An 18707-nucleotide genomic window follows, 5' to 3' on the forward strand; every position below is an offset into this window, starting at 1 on the left:
TTAAATAATAGGGCACTCAGACAGCGTCAAACAACGTCAAAACACGTCCACTAAAAGTGCATTTTTCTCACACAGATAGGCTCGGATTGTTAGTATAATTATCTGACAACATAACGGAAAGGAGAAATGAACGTGTGTGTTTACCTTTAGCTGGAGTCAGACATGTTCCTCTGCCTGTTGCTGCTCCCTCTCTCTCCTCGTCTGCTCTTCAGTTTCAATGAGTAGGAAAATAGGGCCCAGGTTGAAGAAAACACCTTTTTATCTTGTGTTTTTAGAGTTTCATGTTTCTGCAGACACGTAAAGAATTGTTAATATGTCATATTTCTTAAAGAGAGTTTGGTGTAATATTTTCTATCAGGAGCAGGATGGGAAATAATCTGGTAGTCTTGCAACATCTTGCAGCGTGTGACGAAAAGCTCACATCGTCTGTCGAAGCGAGAGGGTGTCAGACTTTTTTTAAAAAAGTCTTTTCAAAGTCCTTGAGAGTACGGTCGGCACAATCTGTTTAGTTTGGTTGAAGTGAACACTGGTGTCTTTGCCAATTTGGTTCAGTTTGTTTAGGCTGGTGTAAAAGCTGTCAGGCGAGCTCTGGGGTGGACGAAACAGCCGGGCCGAGGCCGCAGCAGAGGCGCAAGACATTTAAAAACCAGATGGATCTTGTGATCATATATGTGGTCAAGGTTATGACTGTTGAGGGCGTTGATTGAGTTTCTTTTCCTTTTTATACAAAGTGTAGAAAATGTTGGTAAAACAGGACAGTGCAGTCCGACAGGCTTCCATTTAACATTAACATTTAGCCTTATTTTCTCAGCTCCAGCACCTTCCTCCTCAAACAAGCAGGTGCTCAAAAATGAATTCAACTTTAAAGGTCACTCCTGAGCACTTCAGAATATTTATCAAAATTCGTCTGGAATATCAAAAGTCTCAGCAGCTCCTCCGCCACCTGCCTCGGGTTTCCCATCTTCCACTGCTGCTCTTCATCTCTCACAGCATCTCATCAGCTGCTTGTGTCTGTGTCGATGATGATGATGATGATGTTTCTCTGATGTTTAATGCATGAGCTGTGTGGTGAAATGCTTGCACAGTGAATTCTTCATTTATGTGATTTTATTCTGCCCTTTTTGTCGATGTTGTTGTTGTGTCAGTTAATGTGCAGTGCTGCTGTTCAGGGAAGCAAATAAACCCTGTTAGCCAAATGTTAACACTGATGAATTCATTTTAATCATTTAGTCAATAAAAAGTTTGTTGCCATTTTGTTACGGCTTCTGCCAGGAATTATCGCTGCTTTGTTTGCAGCTATTACTATAAAATATTCCAAAGCAAGCTCCTGTTTTTATAACTGTTAATGAATATTTAACATTTAAATACAGGCCTGGGCCAATTTCCTGGAGGCTAAACATGCCAGCATTCACTGACTCTTTGCCGCCCCCTGGTGTCGCCTCCTCTCAGGTGCTCCTCAGTTCTACAGCATGAACCGCCCGGTGCAGCAGCCCCAAAACTCGCAGGTGGGAGGCTCGCTGCCGTACCGCAGACCCTCGTCCGTCACCGGTCAGCCCAACATGGCGCACAACCAGAGCCAGCTCAACGGGGGACCGCACTTCGCCCAGAACCAAGGTACTGCTTACATGTGCGTGTGTGCAAGAAAAGAAAGACGATTATCACCTTCACATTTTCCTTCACAAGTTCTTAAACATAAAACCTCTTAGTGTATTTTCACAGTAATGAATTTAATTCACTGAAAACAACTTACTCATCTAGATTTGACCCTAAACGAGGTGTATGGACATATTTAATACACACAGTGACACCTGTTAATCTGTGGTTGAAATCCAACAACCTCAATTTTCTTTATTTCCCAGTCTTCTATCCTCTGACCTTAAATGAACTGTTCCTTCTTTTTTTTTGTGAAACGCTCTGAATGAAAGAGTCCAGCTTCTCTCCCGGCCTGTAGGTCTCAGAGGGGAGCAGATCACCAGTCTGTCATGTTTCTGCATCTTTAATGAAAAGATCTCCTGTCTGGTTTTGTGCTCTGGCATTTCCCATCAACTTCGCTGCCTTCACTGGACTTCACCAGCTCTCTGTCCTCACTGCTCTTTGCAATCTTCTGTCCTCCATTTGTCTCTGACACTGTCTGGTTTTACTGACGCACCTGTGATCTTCTGTAGTTTATTCTGCAGTAGGTGTTGAAACTGAAATGGTGAACAGCCTGAGCTTTCCTTATTAGTTTATGTGGAATAAATGTGAGATTTATAAAAGAAAGAGCAACTATTTTAGATCTATGTGTGTTAATGGAGGATAGCTCTGTGATGGAAAAAATATACTGATATCCCGTACATAGTTGTTACAACGCCCAGCCCTAGTTAGCTGTGCTGATGCTAATTTTTGCTAGCGACAAACAGGCTTAAATCTGCCACATGGGAGTCCTGTCCTATATCCTGTGTCTCTGTAGCTGCAGGTGGAACAAAAAAAATAATAATGATGGATTTGTCATGTCTGTGCTTTGCTAAAATAATTGTTTCCATGCTGTGAATGTTGCATTTACTCTCTGTTGTTCCTGTTCGTTAACTCTTCTGTGCTTCTCTTGGTTATTCTCACCTCATTTTCTCCTGTCTCTGCTGCCCCTCCTTCTCTCTGGCCTCCTCCTCCATCTCTGTGTGTTGATACTGTTTGGTGATAGCAGGCCCGCTCGCGCCCCCTCCCCCCTCCATGCAGATCACCCCTCAGCTGCCTCTGATGGGCTTTGTGGCCCGAGTTCAGGAGACTAGTAAGTGGCTTTTAGCCCCCTCACTCCCCCCACTGCATGATCACTGTTTGTTTTTAGTCCTCTCCCAAACAGGTAGTGTCAGTGATTGGTCCCCTTTGGTGGAATCGTTTCTTATTGGAGTAACGAGTGATCAACCTCCAACATCAGCTGGGTCAGGGATCTGCTGCCGCCATCTTAGATTATAAATGTGTAACTCTGTCAGAGTGAGAACTCAGGAGACGTTTTGTTATGAATTGAGTATTATTATCACTCTGTCACAGGACATTTATTTTATACCTGTATTAGTGCATATAACAAACATCATGGTGCACCAGGTGACTCTGTTATGGAGGTCCATATCTGCCTATGTGATGAAAAATCCTGTAAACCATTCTAATGAAATATGTTCTCGAAATAATGACTAAGTATCTTAAATTACGGAGAATCTTTCTCAAAATGACTTAGTCTCTAAAATTATGACTTAGTTTCTCAAAATAATGACTTAGTGTCTAAAAATAATGACTAAGTATCCCAAAATAATGACTTAGTATCCCAAAATTATGACTTAGTTTCTCAAAATGACTTAGTATCTCAAAATTATGACTTAGTATCTCAAAATTATGACTTAGTTTCTCAAAATGACTAAGTATCCCAAAATAATGACTTAGTATGGCTAAATTATGACTTAGTTTCTCAAAATAATGACTTAGTATCCCAAAATAATGACTTAGTATCTCAAAATTATGACTTAGTTTCTCAAAATGACTTAGTATCTCAAAATTATGACTTAGTATGGCTAAATAATGACTTAGTGTCTAAAAATGATGACTTGGTTTCTCAAAATTATGACTTAGTATCTCAAAATTATGACTTAGTGTCTAAAAATAATGACTAAGTATCCCAAAATAATGACTTAGTATGGCTAAATTATGACTTAGTTTCTCAAAATAATGACTTAGTATCCCAAAATAATGACTTAGTATCTCAAAATTATGACTTAGTTTCTCAAAATGACTTAGTATCTCAAAATTATGACTTAGTATGGCTAAATAATGACTTAGTGTCTAAAAATGATGACTTGGTTTCTCAAAATTATGACTTAGCATCTCAAAATTATGACTTAGTGTCTAAAAATAATGACTAAGTATCCCAAAATAATGACTTAGTATGGCTAAATTATGACTTAGCATCTCAAAATTATGACTTAGTGTCTAAAAATAATGACTTAGTATCCCAAAATAATGACTTAGTATCTCAAAATTATGAGTTAGTGTCTCCAAATAATGACTTAGTGTCTTAAATAATGACTTAGTGTCTTAAAATAATGACTTAGTGTCTTAAATAATGACTTAGTATCTCAAAATAATAACTCAGTATCTCAAAATTATGACTTAATATGGCAAAATAATTACTTAGTTAGGCAATGCCGTGACTTAATATCACTAAATAATGACTTAGTATAGCAAAGTAATAACTTAGTATCTAAAAATAATAACTCAGTATCTCAAAATAATGACTTAATATCCCTAAATAATGACTTGGCATCACAAAGTAAGGACTTAGTATCACAAAATAATGACTTAGTATCTTAAAAATATAACTTTGTATCTTAAAACAATGATGTAGTATCTCAGAATTATGACTTAGTATCTCTCTTTTTTTTTGTCATTGCATTGGCGGCAGTAGGCTTCCATACTCTGTACATCTGGAGTGGAATATAAGATAACTAGGGATTGTGTTTTTATCTGCCACATTGTTGTGAACAAGAACATCGCCTTCATGGCTGGCAGTATTCCATATTTTTGTCACGATGAGCAGATTGTTTTTTGTTTGATTGTTTTTCTGCACCACAGATGTGAATTTTTAACAATAACTAAGTGGGAGGTGACTTCTGGTCCCTTTGGCAGCAGATGTTGGTGGACGACCACTTCTTAACACGACAATATGTGTCAGCAAGGAAAAAAAAGACATGTAAAGCATGACATGAATAATGAAGCATGTTCATAAGCATGATCAAGTTTCTGTGTAATTTTATTGTGTGTTGTCACTGTGATTTCTCTGGAGAATCCCTCTAACCAAGGTCCCTCGTTGAGTTTCTGTAAATGCATGTTGAATCAGTGTGTGCACATTTTGTTCCTGTTGTGTCACACTGTTCTGTGTTTGCACATACTGTGCTTGCAGTTCAATATTAAAGTGCTGTGGTTATTAAATTCCACAGTGAATAAAAAGCACAGCGCTGAGCATCTGAATGCATCCAGCATGGTCTGTTTCTGCTCCTGCCTCCAGTGCATGAGAATGAATCCCTGACTAACGCAGTCGTCTTTGTGCTCCGTCCTCCGCCTCTAATTGGTCCTCTTTCTCTTCCCGCCTGCCTGAAAACTATTTCCAGTCTCAGACGTGCCGCCCCCACCTCCGCCCGCCGAGGAGCCGGTGTTTGAGGAGCCCACACCTCCTCCTCCGCCGCCGGAGGACTACGAGGACGATGAGGATGAAGAGGAGTCGGCGGTGGTGGAGTACAGTGACCCCTACGCCGAGGAGGACCCGCCCTGGGCCCCACGCAGCTACATGGAGAAAGGTCAGCCTTCACTGCTCCATCCTAAACTACTGAAACAGGCATTGAGGCTGCACCACTCCCTCAGTTACTCATGTCAGCCTTACGCCAAACGTAGTATGGTTCATTCTGATTACAATTTGTCCTTTACGTTCCTGCAGTGGTGGCCATCTACGACTACGCTCGAGACAAGGAAGACGAGCTTTCGTTCCAGGAGGGCGCCATCATCTACGTGATCAAGAAGAATGACGACGGCTGGTACGAGGGCGTGATGAACGGGACCACGGGCCTCTTCCCCGGCAACTACGTCGAGTCCATCATGCACTACGCCGACTGAACAATCCCCCCTCTTGAGCCGACGAGGAAGAGGAGCGGGAGGAGCGTTTGATTGGGGAAGGGAAGGGGAGGGAGGGGAGCCAAGGGTTAAAGGTCAAAGACTTTGATCAGACAGAGCATGATCACCTCCGGGCAAAGAGAGAGAAGAGAGACAGGGGGGGAAGAAGATGCAGTTTTTAAAGAAGTTGCAACATGACAAACTGATGCCCAGTCACTCTCTCGACATAGGCGCCATTGTAAAACAACCACTACTCTAGATATATCCTTCCCTGTAATATTTCTTTCTTTCTTTCTTTATTTGACTGAGGACTGGACGGTGATGGATTTATTGTACTTTGAGAGTTTTGTGTTACATTTATGAGGCCACTACATTGATTTAGCTTCATTTTTTTTGTTTTGTTTTACCAATTTGCCCTTATTTTAAAAGATATTTATTTGGATTTTGTAGTGGGATAAATGGTGAGCACGTAGATGGGGCTGCTGTGAGGGATGTAGTCGGGGGTTTCCACGTGGCAGCCTCGGAGAAAGGGCTGGAGGAGAATGCCTTCATGTGTAGATTCTCTCCTGAACACTCCAGAGACATTTTAGAGAAAAATACTCCTCTATATATAAAGTATAATGCAACAACAATATCCTCGATGGGGGGGAATAAACAGTAGTTTCAGTACTTGACAAAATATTTGTTTAGGTACCTCAGCAGAGAGTGTGCCAAAGCTGACGTTCACTAGGATAAGCACATGAAATGTCTTAAGGTGACACACGGAGCTCAATGAAAGTGGGTCAGAAAAGACGTCTGGAAGCAAACAGAGTGCTTTAAACCAAGATTTTTGGTTTTTTTTTGCTTCTTTATATTTTGAAAAGGAGTAGAGTCACTACATGCTTCACTTTGCTGGCCAGTGTGCATTTTAACGCGCGAAGGAATCGTCATCCAGCCCTCAAATCGGAGAGGAAAGCGAGATCCTCAGTTGCACAGTGACCTGGATTTTGAAGTCTGCAGCTCCTGTCATGAATAATAGAAGTATATTAGCTCGACTGGCGAGGCTAATCATTTGCAGTGTTCATATGCATTTGAGACGAAGACATTTTTCTTTTCTTTTTGACGTTTCACCAATGGGTCCAGAATCGGGTTTTGCTTGCAGAGCGGCAGACTGCATGTTTCGACGAGGAGGGAAAAAAAGCATTTCTTTTCTGCTCTACTGATGATTAATGTCTTAATATTTTTAGATATGGTGTGGTTTGGTTTTTGATATTCACCCACGACTACGACGACGATGCATTTAGGTCATTTCGAAGACGCTTGTGCCATATTGAAGTGTGTGTTGCTGTTCAGAGGTTATCACTTCATTTGCAATAAATTGGCCAGAGTGGGGTGGATTGTCGTTGAACAACAAATCTTTATTTTCTTTCTCTCAGTTTTCCCGAGTTGTTTTGAATCAAAAGCACATACATTTGTAGTAAAAAGGTGTAGAAGAAGAAATAATATAAATGTGAGATGTATTATGTCCTCAAAACAGGACTTACTGAATATGAAAAGATGCCAGCTGTTGTGTTGAAATGGTTCTTAACCGTCGCAAGCCCCCGATACTTCTTAACGTCGTCGGTTTAGGCGTCGTTCGTCCTCCGTAAAGTTTCCAATACGCTTGGCTGTTGGGTGTTTGCGAGGGCTCAGTGCTTGTACTTATGTCAGAATCTTTATTTTCTATTAAAAAAAAAAAAACGAAATAATAACAAGTGGGTCTGTATGTGAGTCTTGCATGCCATTGTTCTTATCTGTACTGGTGTCCCAAAAACCTACGTGGCGAGATCACCCATTCTTAAAAAGACAAGCAGCCCTGCAGCTCTGACCAAGTACCACCAGCCTCATCCAAAGAGACTGTACAACTTAATTCAAGCCCACGTCCGAGGAGTCGCTCTCTGACCTGTGGGGGAGGAGGGAGGGAGGGAGGGAGAGATGGAGGGAGGGGAGGGACCCGGCTTCCTCCCCTCCTGACAGTAGCCGTCATTACGTCGGGGGTGAGAAATCGTGTGTTTAAAGCTGCTAGTGAATCCTGCGGACAAAGAAGCAGGCCGGAGTTGAACGATGAGAAATGTAACACGCAAGATTGACTCTTGTTTCAGAGCACTCGTAGGATGACACTAAAAAAAAAAATACAAACCCAAATAAGGCCCCTGGTCTGCAGGATTCACAGCTCCCTGGAGTCACAGACGTCCCTCGGGATGTCGAGTTTAACAGTCCATAATGCCATTGTGTTGCACAGTTAAAGTTGAATTGCAGAAGTATCATATTTGTAAAATCATGAGAACAAAGACAATAAAACTATTAAGATTTATTGGTGTAGTTGGTTCTTGTTTTCACAGAGTAATCATAGGATGGCTTTCTGATAATAGTCTACTCTGGTTTGTGTTACAGCTCAAAATGTGTAGTTGCCATTCATTTTAAATGCAAGTGATGCCCGTTTGAGACTTTAGAAGCTGTTGAAAAAAAAGTAATGTAGTTCTTTTATGCACCAACGTGAGTCAACTTTTTGTTTCCCATCACTTACGTTTCTTTTATTTCTCCCTGCGATCAGTCTCTCCTTTCCTGCATGACAGCTATTTGAATCAGATATTTCTGAATAAGAGAAATATGTCATGACAGTGTGATTTAACATTTAGGATCATGACTCCCAAAGTACTGTGTGAATAGATTGAGGAATTTTATTTTGTAATTATTTTCCTGCTGATTTTTTTAAAGATTTTTTTTTTTTCAAAATCCAGCTATATATTTTCTTTCAAAATTAAAAAATTGTTTTTCTAAACTTTTTATTTTATTTTAATTTTTTTCCTCTTTAATTCTTTTTAAAATAAATATTTCTTTATTTTAAATTTGAAAGAAAGCATTTGGCAGTTTGGAAGTCGTGTTTTCTTTTTTTTCTTTTTTTTAATATTTTGTTTGTTAATATTTTTATATTAAAAAAAATCTTTCTTGCATGCGGGCAGATTTGGGATGTCATGATTGGCCAGTCTGCGTCCGGGGGCGGGACTTAGCAAAGGGTCAATGTCCCGCTTTACTAGTTGTCCGACTTTTTATTCCAAATGAGCGTCTGCGAAACACCTCAAAAAGATGTCAGTTAAATGTAGTAGTGAAAGGACAGTAAACATTTCTACCTGTGACATTAAGTGAGAGCATAAAAGTGAGAGAGACGGAAGCGGAACAAAGTATCAGCTCGCTGCACTTCCGGAACTCATCAGTGTGACTCCAGCGGAAGTAAACACAAGCGCTAGCGCCTTTCGCAGCATTCACATGCTGATGTTGCTGGAGTTACAACCTCAGCACAGACGAGTATTAATAAATTAAATTATTAAACAACAATGTCTTCAGCTGAGCATTTTAAAGAGTTTATAAACGACCGTCTCGCTGCTGCTGCGGAAGAAATATTCAGAGTTTTTAAGAAAACAGTGACCGAGTATGAAGAAGAGATCGGCCGTCAGCGCAGACTGCTGGATATCGTTTGGAAACCTGAGATAAAGATTCACAGGATAGGTGAGTAAAACCTTCATGTTGTCTAGCATTCTTATTTCCTTTTACTTTGAAGTACCTTCTACCCCCCAAAAAAGGAAAGAAATCTGTCTGAATTGGTATCTGTACATATATTTAACTTAAATTGCACTGCTCTTACACTTTAATTTAATCACCTCACATTAATACCTGCACTGTCAACCATCAAAATGAACTTGGTGTTACTGATCCTCTCTACAGCTGCTCCATCAATGATTATGGGCAAATGATGGTGCCAGCTAGAGCTCCTGAAATCGATCACCATCTGTTTGGTTTTGTCTCCTTTGAGAGAGATTGTTGAGATTGCACCATGCTGTTAGTTGCCCCACCTCAGCCCTGTTGCCAACGAGTCCCACTACTGTTGTGTCCTCGGCAAACTTGAAGATGTGGTTGGTGTTAAATCTAAAAGTACAGTCGGAGGTAGCAGGGTGAACAGCAGGGGGCTAAGGACGCAGCCCTGAGGTACACCTGTTCTCATTGAGATTAGTTTTGACTGCCCACCCTGACCATCTGCTGCTTCTGTGACAGGAAGTTGTTCAAGGTGGGACAGGGTGAGGTGGAGTGTGGTGGGTATTGAATCCTCTGTGGATCAATTTGCTTTCTATGCAAACTGTAGGGGATGTAAGTTTGCTGGTTTGAAGATTTCTTCAAAAACATCTTTCAGCTGTTTTGTGTTCTGTGTCCCTCCAGATCTCCCACAGCAACAAGTCTTAAAGGAGGAGGACGTTTTTGCCGACTCCAGTCTGGATGAAGAGGACCCACAGCCTCATCAGATTAAAGAGGAACAAGAGGAACTCTGCACCAGTCAGGAGAGAGAGCAGCTTGAACCGAAGCAGGAGGCTGATGCCTTTACGTTGACTCCTACAGATGAGGAAAGTGAATACAGTAATGATCTGACTCTGAACTTCAGCCCTGGTGAAGCTCTAAATACAGCAGAGAACGAGTCTGTAGTGCCAGTTATATACTCTGTCATATCAGAAGCACACAGTGACCACCTGTCTCACAATTCTCTGAGCCAAGATCAGAAAGGAGGCGAGCACGGAGACTCAGGATCAACCAGAAACGCAGAGCCAAAACCAAACAAAAAACATCACCAAAGCAGTGACAGTGTAAACAGCCTGAACTTGTTAGAGAGCCATACTCCTGCAGGTAAATGGCCTTTCAGATGTCACAAGTGTGGAAAGGACTTGAAGCATAAGTCATCGCTGGAAAGACACCTGAGAATCCACATAGACAAGAAGCCGTATGCTTGCAACGAGTGCGGGAAAAGATTCAGTCGGACATCAACGCTAAAAGCTCATATGACGCTCCACACCGGTGACAGACCGTATTCCTGCAGCATCTGTGAGAGGAGGTTCTGTCAGATGCCAGACTTGAAAAAGCACATGAAAATCCACACAGGAGAGAAACCATATACGTGCAGGACATGTGGGAGATCTTTCAGATGTAATGCTGAAGTGACAGTCCACATGAGAAGAGCCCACACAGGCGAGAAACCGTTTGCGTGCGACACGTGTGGGAAAAGTTTTTACAAGGCATCGGACTTGAATGCTCACATGAGAACTCACACAGGTGAGACGCCGTACTGCTGCAAAACATGTGGGAAAGGTTTCAAATGGGGTAGCGGCCTGCTGGTTCACATGAGGACTCACTCGGGTGAGAGGCCGTATACTTGTAATATATGTGGGAAAGATTACAGATGCAGCACTCACCTGAAAGGCCACATGAGAATCCACACAGGTGAGAAGCCGTATACGTGCAAGACATGTGGGAAAAATTTCAGACTGAGCTGTGCCTTGAAGGTTCATATGAGATTACATGCAGGTGAGAGGCCGTACCCCTGCAAGACCTGTGGGAAAACATTCATTATCATGGGGAATTTGAAGAAGCACATGACGGTCCACACAGATGAGAAGCCGTATTCCTGCAAATCATGTGGCAAAGATTTCAGAAATAACTGTGCATTGAAAATACACTTGAAGAGGGAGACGCTTTGCCTTTCTGCACTTGTGGGAAAAGATTAGCATTGAAAAGGCATATGAGCAGCCACACAGGTGAGAAGCTGTATACTTGCAAAACATGAGAGATGATGTTCCACATGATGCTGCAACTAATCAGTCCGAGCAATGAGAGGAGTGTGGGCAATGAACGTTTTCCTGATTTCATGTGCGGGGTTCCCACACAGGTTTATGGACAAATATCAAAACTTTTCAAGGGCTTATAATAAAAAAAATTAAAAAAAAATAAAAAAAGTTTTTATTTTGACCCTTCCCAAAGCTACAGATATTTTTCCTTTGAGCCTCCCAGAGTGACCAGCGGAAAATTAGTTATTATATTTTTAAAACTTACGTTAGGTAGTGTGTTTATTTATTTATTTTCATTTTTTTTAAAGAAAAATTTTTACAAGAAAAATTCTTGACAAAAAAGTACATTTTTTTAAAAAACAAGACATGACTCCCACTGCATGCTTTGTTTCAAAATTTTCAAGAAAAAGATAAATATTTCTTTAAACAAAAAATTCAAGGGAAAAAATGTAACTTTTATTTGTATTTAATTTTTAGAGAAAATATGCAGGTGGGTGATGGACAATTTGGGATTCATGAGCCCTAGTGTTAAATCACACTGTCATTACATTATATTTATCTTATTCAAAAATATCAGAAAGTAAATAAATTTGTTACGTTATTATGTGGAAGGATATCCTTTGAAGATTACTGTAAACATTTTACTATACACAAAAGAAATTCCATGACTTTTCCAGGTTTTCTATGACTGTGGGAACCCTGCATGTGTGTATTCTGACATCAGCTTTGTGAGGTGGTGATTCAAGAATAGTCTCAGACTGCAAGCAAATTCTGTTCCTCAAGGCAGCAGATGTGTGTGACTGATGGTGAAAGTAAAAGCAGTCGTTGAAAAAGTGGTATAACCATAGGCTGTATTATTATTATTATTATTATATAGTATTATTTTATTAATTTTCTCATGTGTTGTTTAATACATTTCAATTTAAAACTTAGTTGAAAGAACTCCCTTTGTAATTTAAATCATGTAAGATGTTTACATTTGTGTTTCTGGTGAGTTTCCTTGGTAATTAATGAATGTGAATGCTGCTGTATGTGTTCTATACATCTTCAATAAAAATCTTATTTATACATATATATGTATCACTGAGGTTGCATTTATGAATGAGCCATATTTGTATTGTTTATAATGTTAATCTGAACCAGCTGGTTTCTGTTCTTATCTCCATACACAACAGTGCTAGCCAGCCGGCCGTGACCTCCCCAAGATGGCGGCGACGTTGATGCATCGCTGAAACGGGCCGAAGCCGTTAACGAGGTATCTACTGTATATGATATCTATGATACACCCTATTTTTAGTCAAAATTAGTGTCTGCGAAACACCTGAAAAAGACGTCAGTTAAATGTAGTAGTGAAGGAATATAACAATTCCTACTTGTGAAATTAAGTGAGAGAGACGGAAGCGGAACAAAGTATCAGCTCACTGCACCGCCGGAACTCATCAGTGTGACTCCAGCGGAAGTAAACACCAGCTCTAGCGCCTTTCGCGGCATTTTCATGCTCATGTTGCTGGAGTTACAACCTCAGCGCAGACGAGTATCAATTAATTAAATTAGTAAACAACAATGTCTTCAGCTGAGCATTTTAAAGAGTTTATAAACGACCGTCTCGCTGCTGCTGCGGAAGAAATATTCAGAGTTTTTAAGAAAACAGTAACTGCGTATGAAGAAGAGATCGGCCGTCAGCGCAGACTGCTGGATATCGTTTGGAAACCTGAGATAAAGATACACAGGATAGGTGAGTCACTTTCTCAGCATAAAACACAGCAATTCAATTGTTAAATTATCGAAGTTTTTATTAATAATGGAACTAATTTTTTGGCATTTTCTCGACCATCACAGTGGTGCCATTTTCTTTTTCAAAATTCGGTTTATTGTTATTGTCATTTTTCTCATGTATATATATATATATATATACATAAAAAGAGACATACTGCTGCTATCCCAGTCCTAGCAATGTTAGAGAAAATAACTATGTATAGATAGATATTCAACCATCTGTTAGCTTTTTATATCTAACCTCCTGTGCCTTATCTATTTTATATTTTCCAGCATTCCTTATTTCCCTGATTTCCCCTATTTATTACTCATCTATCTGTGTGTCTACGTGTTACTGTATGTTACAGTATGTGTGCAAGGCAAGCTGTTCAAACAAATTGCCCCTGGTAGGATTAATAAAGTTGTCTGATTCTGATTGCAGTTTCCAAACCAGGGCGTAAGGTCATAGGTCACAATACTCTCAGTGGTGTCCCTTGTGGAAGGTGGTGAGGGCTGGATTGGGTAGACCTGCCCTCCTTAGGGCTCCAGAAGGGGCTGGAGCAGCTGTTGAGCCTTTTTGGTTCTGGCTAAGTGTTGATGGTAGAGGTCAGGTTGTCCGCCAGGTGCTCACCCACAAACTTGGTGTTACTGACCCTCTCTACAGCTGCTCCATTATTGATTATGGGCAAATGATGGTGCCAGCCAGAGCTCCTGAAATCGATCACCATCTGTTTGGTTTTGTCTCCATTGAGAGCCACATTGTTGAGATCGCACTATGCTGTTAGCTGCCCCACCTCGTCAGCAAATAGGGTGACCAGCAGGGGGCTTAGGACGCAGCCCTGGGGTACACCTGTTCTCACTGAGATTGGTTTTGATATGTGACTGCCCGCCCTGACCATCTGATGGTGTTGAACGCTGAGCTGAACCCGATGAAGAGGATCCTGGCGTAGGTGTTTTTCCCTTCATGGTGCGACAGAGTGACGCGCAATGTAGTGAATATTGAATCCTCTGTGGATCGATTTGCTTTCTATGCAAACTGTAGGGGATGTAAGTTTGCTGGTTTGAAGATTTCTTCAAAAACATCTTTCAGCTGTTGTGTGTTCTGTGTCCCTCCAGATCTCCCACAGCAACAAGTCTTAAAGGAGGAGGACGTTCTCGCCGACTCCAGTCTGGATGAAGAGGAGCCACAGCCTCATCAGATTAAAGAGGAACAAGAGGAACTCTGCACCAGTCAGGAGAGAGAGCAGCTTGAACCGAAGCAGGAGGCTGATGCCTTTACGTTGACTCCTACAGATGAGGAAAGTGAATACAGTAATGATCTGACTCTGAACTTCAACCCTGGTGAAGCTCTAAATACAGCAGAGAACGAGTCTGTAGTGCCAGTTATATACTCTGTCATATCAGAAGCATGTCTGTCTCACAATTTTCAGAGCCAAGATCAGAAAGGAGGCGAGCACGGAGACTCAGGATCAACCAGAAACGCAGAGCCAAAACCAAACAAAAAACATCACCAAAGCAATGACAGTGTAAACAGCCTGAACTTGTTAGAGAGCCATACTCCTGCAGGTAAATGGCCTTTCAGATGTGACAAGTGTGGAAAGGACTTGAAGCATAAGTCATCACTGGGAAGACACCTGAGAATCCACATAGACAAGAAGCCGTATGCTTGCAACGAGTGCGGGAAAAGATTCAGTCGGACATCAACGCTAAAAGCTCATATGACGCTCCACACCGGTGACAGACCGTATTCCTGCAGCATCTGTGAGAGGAGGTTCTGTCAGATGCCAGACTTGAAAAAGCACATGAAAATCCACACAGGAGAGAAACCATATACGTGCAGGACATGTGGGAGATCTTTCAGATGTAATGCTGAAGTGACAGTCCACATGAGAAGAGCCCACACAGGCGAGAAACCGTTTGCGTGCGACACGTGTGGGAAAAGTTTTTACAAGGCATCGGACTTGAATGCTCACATGAGAACTCACACAGGTGAGACGCCGTACTGCTGCAAAACATGTGGGAAAGGTTTCAAATGGGGTAGCGGCCTGCTGGTTCACATGAGGACTCACTCGGGTGAGAGGCCGTATACTTGTAATATATGTGGGAAAGATTACAGATGCAGCACTCACCTGAAAGGCCACATGAGAATCCACACAGGTGAGAAGCCGTATACGTGCAAGACATGTGGGAAAAATTTCAGACTGAGCTGTGCCTTGAAGGTTCATATGAGATTACATGCAGGTGAGAGGCCGTACCCCTGCAAGACCTGTGGGAAAACATTCATTATCATGGGGAATTTGAAGAAGCACATGACGGTCCACACAGATGAGAAGCCGTATTCCTGCAAATCATGTGGGAAAGATTTCAGAAATAACTGTGCTTTGAAGATACACTTGAAGAGGAAGAAGCTTTGCCTTTCTGCACTTGTGGGAAAAGATTAGCATTGAAAAGGCATATGAGCAGCCACACAGGTGAGAAGCTGTATACTTGCAAAACATGAGAGATGATGTTCCACATGATGCTGCAACTAATCAGTCCGAGCAATGAGAGGAGTGTGGGCAATGAACGTTTTCCTGATTTCATGTGCGGGGTTCCCACACAGGTTTATGGACAAATATCAAAACTTTTCAAGGGCTTATAATAAAATTTACTTTTTGTTTTTTTATTTTGACCCTTCCCAAAGCTACAGAGATTTTTCCTTGAACCTCCCAGAGTGACCGGTGGAAAATTAGTTATTAGATTTTTAAAACTTACCCTTTGATGTTTGAATATTAAAAGTTGAAGACGAACTGGAGTTGAAAAAGTTGCTGGTTAGTTTGTGCAAACGGTTTATTTTTAGCCAAATTTAAAATGTAGAATAAAGTGATTTGATGAAATGTCAAGATGAAGCTCAGATTTAGTGACATTTTTTCCTGACAGAAGCATTTGTTGCACATGAGGTGTTCAAGGACCGTTGTATTTTTGAAAATATAACAATAATTTCTGTTTTTACAGTTTTTGGCTGTGAGAAATTGTGTAATTTTGGCAAAATATGCATCCCAAACCCGCTCGCATGTTTTCTTTGAAATTAAAAAAATATATAGCGGTGTTCCTGTCCTGTCAGATTTGCCAAACCCTGTTCTTTTTTCTTAAACCCAACCATGTGCTTTTGTTGCCTAAATCCACCCATGTGCGTTCGAAAAGAAAAAACGCCATACGCAGTGTCTTAAAGAAGTCTTAAAGAAAGAAGAACATTTTTACATGGTAAATTATTCACAAAAAATGGACATTTTTTATAAAGAAGACATGACTCCCACTGCATGCTTTTTTTCAAATTTTTAAAGAAAAAAATAATTATTCTTTAAACAAAAAAAAAATTCAAGAAAAAAATGTAGAATTTTTCAAAAAAAACTTATTTGTATTTAATTTTTAGAGAAAATATGCAGGTGGGTTTGTGAGGCATGTTTTCTTTAGTAAAATAAATACAAAATAGAATTTCTGTGACCATTCACACAATGATGGACAATTTGGGATTCATGAGCCCTAATGTTAAATCACACTGTCATTACATTATATTAGAAAATAAATACATTTTCTGTTACGTTACATTATGTGGAAAGATATGCTCGGAAGATTACTGTAAACATTTTATTATACACAACAAAATTCCATGCCTTTTCCAGGTTTTCTATGACTGTGGGAACCCTGCATGTGTGTATTCTGACATCAGCTTTGTGAGGTGGTGATTCAAGAATACCACATTACACCTGAAGTCTCAGACTATAACCATAGACTGTATTATTATTATTATTACATTAGTCTTATTTTATTAGTTTTCTCCTGTGTTGTTTAATACTGCATTTCAGTACAGAACTTCCTTTGTAATAAGTTTACATTTGTGTTCTAGTTTCTACTGTTATAGTTTCCTTGGTAATTAATGAATGTGAATGCTGCTGTATGTGTTCTGTACATCTTCAATAAAAATCAATTCATAAAAAAGTGCTCAGACTATAAACCATGGAAAGCAGCGGAAACAGCAAGCTAGCCACATTGGTTCTGGAACCTGTTGCTTGGCAACCACACATAGGTCAATATTTAGGGTCCGGGCAGCTAAGCTGCCAGGACACTATTGTAATCCTAGGTATTCTTCTTCTTCTGTCTTCTTCCGAGGAAATCATACTTCCAATGGGTGAAAACTCACCAAACATTGCACAAAGGTCCAGTCTCATGCCAGATATCCTCAGCTGTAAACTCAAGCCAATAGTCCTGATGGTGGCGCTACAGCAAGCGTCTAAAGTTAAAAACTTTGAAAATTTATAACAAATCAACCATACGTGCTACAACTTCACAGCTTTCATCAAACTGTAGCCCCAATACTGAAGAAACTTTTGTACATTTAAACCTATTAAAAATTATGAAGTTCATCACTCTGTTTTTTTCAATAACTGTAAAACTTCTTAAACCTATCTCCTCCCACAATTTTTGCTCAATTGACACCGAACTTGCTACAGAGCATCTTCAGACTGTCCTACAAAAACTATGTTTCTCAGATTTTTGATTTATCAAAAATTGAGCCTACAGTGCATCAAAATGTTTGACTGTAAACATTACTGTAAACATATACATGCAAATTCTTGCTAAATAAATCTTGAATGTTCATGAAAAAAATGACAAAATTCTAGAGTCATGGTAGATGATGTGTGGCAAATTTCAGAATTTTATCTCAAAAACTGAATTTTTGACAGCATTTTGAATTTTGCTCTAATGTGAACAATTGGAGTCAATGTAAAAATGGCAATTTTAAACATCAGTTTTTCACTTATGGAGCAAATCAATCATTGTTACAAACAAATTACCAACATCTCCATGCTGTCTAGATGCAATATGTGTATTTTCAGATTTTTGTTTCGATAACTGAATTTTTTACAGTGGTTTGAAATCTGCTTTTCCATGCATGGACGGCTGCTAAACCTGCACATCTGGGTTAATCAATTTGTGAAGCTACACATGAATTGTCACTGACTAATTAGCTCAGTGAGCTAGAAATTGATTCTTAGTCTCAGAGGTTGTGAGTTCAAGCCTCAGCTGATGCAAAAGGCAGATTGTGTTGCTAAATTCCTAAATGTCTTCCAATTCTTCTGCTTGTTGCTCAGAATTGCCTAAAAAAGCCTGGACCCGACCCATCGCTGCACGGCAGCTATAATTTATTTTATTTCGGAAGTGTAGTTTTATTTATTAATTTACTTTTTTTTCTCCGGTCCTTAACTGCCTGTTTTTGGTATTTCCTTATTTTTATTAAGGTAAAAAATACTGTCCTTCTAAGAGTATGTTATTTTCAACTTTTAAAATGTGACGTAAAAATGAAGCTAGCAGCTAACTTAGCTTAGCAACTAGACTGGAAACCACGGAAACTGGGGGAAACAGTTTTTTTTTTTTTAGTTTAGTTAGTTACTTAATTAGTTTCATTAATTTTTTTTTTTTTTAAGTTACTTTTATTCATTTATATTGATACTAAATAGTGAGCTCACCTGCAACTTGAAAGAAAAAAACACTTCCGGACACTACTGCTGCTCTCTCATTATGGGATAATGCATGATGGGATATATTGTATGGTGAGTGACCATCGGTTGTACACTACTTTTCATGATGCACTGTGGGATACTTTGAGTCCACTATATAGTGTATACTTCCTACTGGACATTCGGACAGCACTACAAAATG

General features: G+C 40.1%; 2 protein-coding genes across 14 annotated transcripts in view; both read left to right on the plus strand.

The window, feature by feature from the left end:
- abi2b (abl-interactor 2b) overlaps positions 1-7960 on the plus strand; it is a 22783-nt gene extending 14823 nt beyond the window's left edge. For 4 of the 10 annotated variants that reach the window (XM_050063122.1, XM_050063124.1, XM_050063125.1 and 1 more), the window contains 4 exons: positions 1450-1614; positions 2678-2764; positions 5133-5318; positions 5456-7960. In XM_050063122.1, the coding sequence (XP_049919079.1) occupies positions 1450-1614; positions 2678-2764; positions 5133-5318; positions 5456-5631 (614 nt within the window). In that variant the 3' untranslated portion in view covers positions 5632-7960. The remainder of the gene's footprint in view (positions 1-1449; positions 1615-2677; positions 2765-5132; positions 5319-5455) is intronic. The other 6 variants (XM_050063123.1, XM_050063126.1, XM_050063128.1 and 3 more) reach the window with 2 other exon arrangements.
- Positions 7961-8780: 820 nt separating this feature from the next.
- On the plus strand, positions 8781-17495 carry LOC126401954 (gastrula zinc finger protein XlCGF57.1-like). 4 transcript variants are annotated; one of them, XR_007571142.1, is made up of 4 exons: positions 8781-9153; positions 9859-11222; positions 12428-12507; positions 14124-14264. XR_007571142.1 is itself a non-coding variant. In XM_050063543.1 (3 exons), exons 1-3 carry the CDS (start codon positions 8982-8984, stop codon positions 15446-15448), a joined length of 1506 nt encoding a protein of 501 aa, XP_049919500.1. In that variant the 5' UTR covers positions 8785-8981; the 3' UTR covers positions 15449-17494. The 4 variants fall into 4 exon arrangements, 3 of the variants coding, with proteins under 3 accessions (XP_049919502.1, XP_049919500.1, XP_049919501.1); XM_050063543.1 differs by lacking the exons at positions 12428-12507; positions 14124-14264 and adding an exon at positions 14574-17494 and having other exon boundaries at positions 8785-9153; positions 9859-10317; XM_050063545.1 differs by lacking the exons at positions 9859-11222; positions 12428-12507 and having other exon boundaries at positions 8782-9153; positions 14124-17495.
- Positions 17496-18707: the final 1212 nt, after the last annotated feature.

The sequence above is a fragment of the Epinephelus moara genome, chromosome 15, assembly GCF_006386435.1.
Source record: "Epinephelus moara isolate mb chromosome 15, YSFRI_EMoa_1.0, whole genome shotgun sequence".
Lineage (NCBI taxonomy): Eukaryota > Metazoa > Chordata > Actinopteri > Perciformes > Serranidae > Epinephelus > Epinephelus moara.

Coding starts and splice junctions, on each gene's coding strand:
- LOC126401954 (XM_050063543.1), top strand. CDS start 8,982: ATGTCTTCAGCTGAGCATTTTAAAGAGTTTATAAACGACCGTCTCGCT. Junction 9,154..9,858: donor GATAAAGATTCACAGGATAG/GTGAGTAAAACC, acceptor GTGTCCCTCCAG/ATCTCCCACAGCAACAAGTC. Junction 10,318..14,573: donor AGAGAGCCATACTCCTGCAG/GTAAATGGCCTT, acceptor ATACTCCTGCAG/GTAAATGGCCTTTCAGATGT.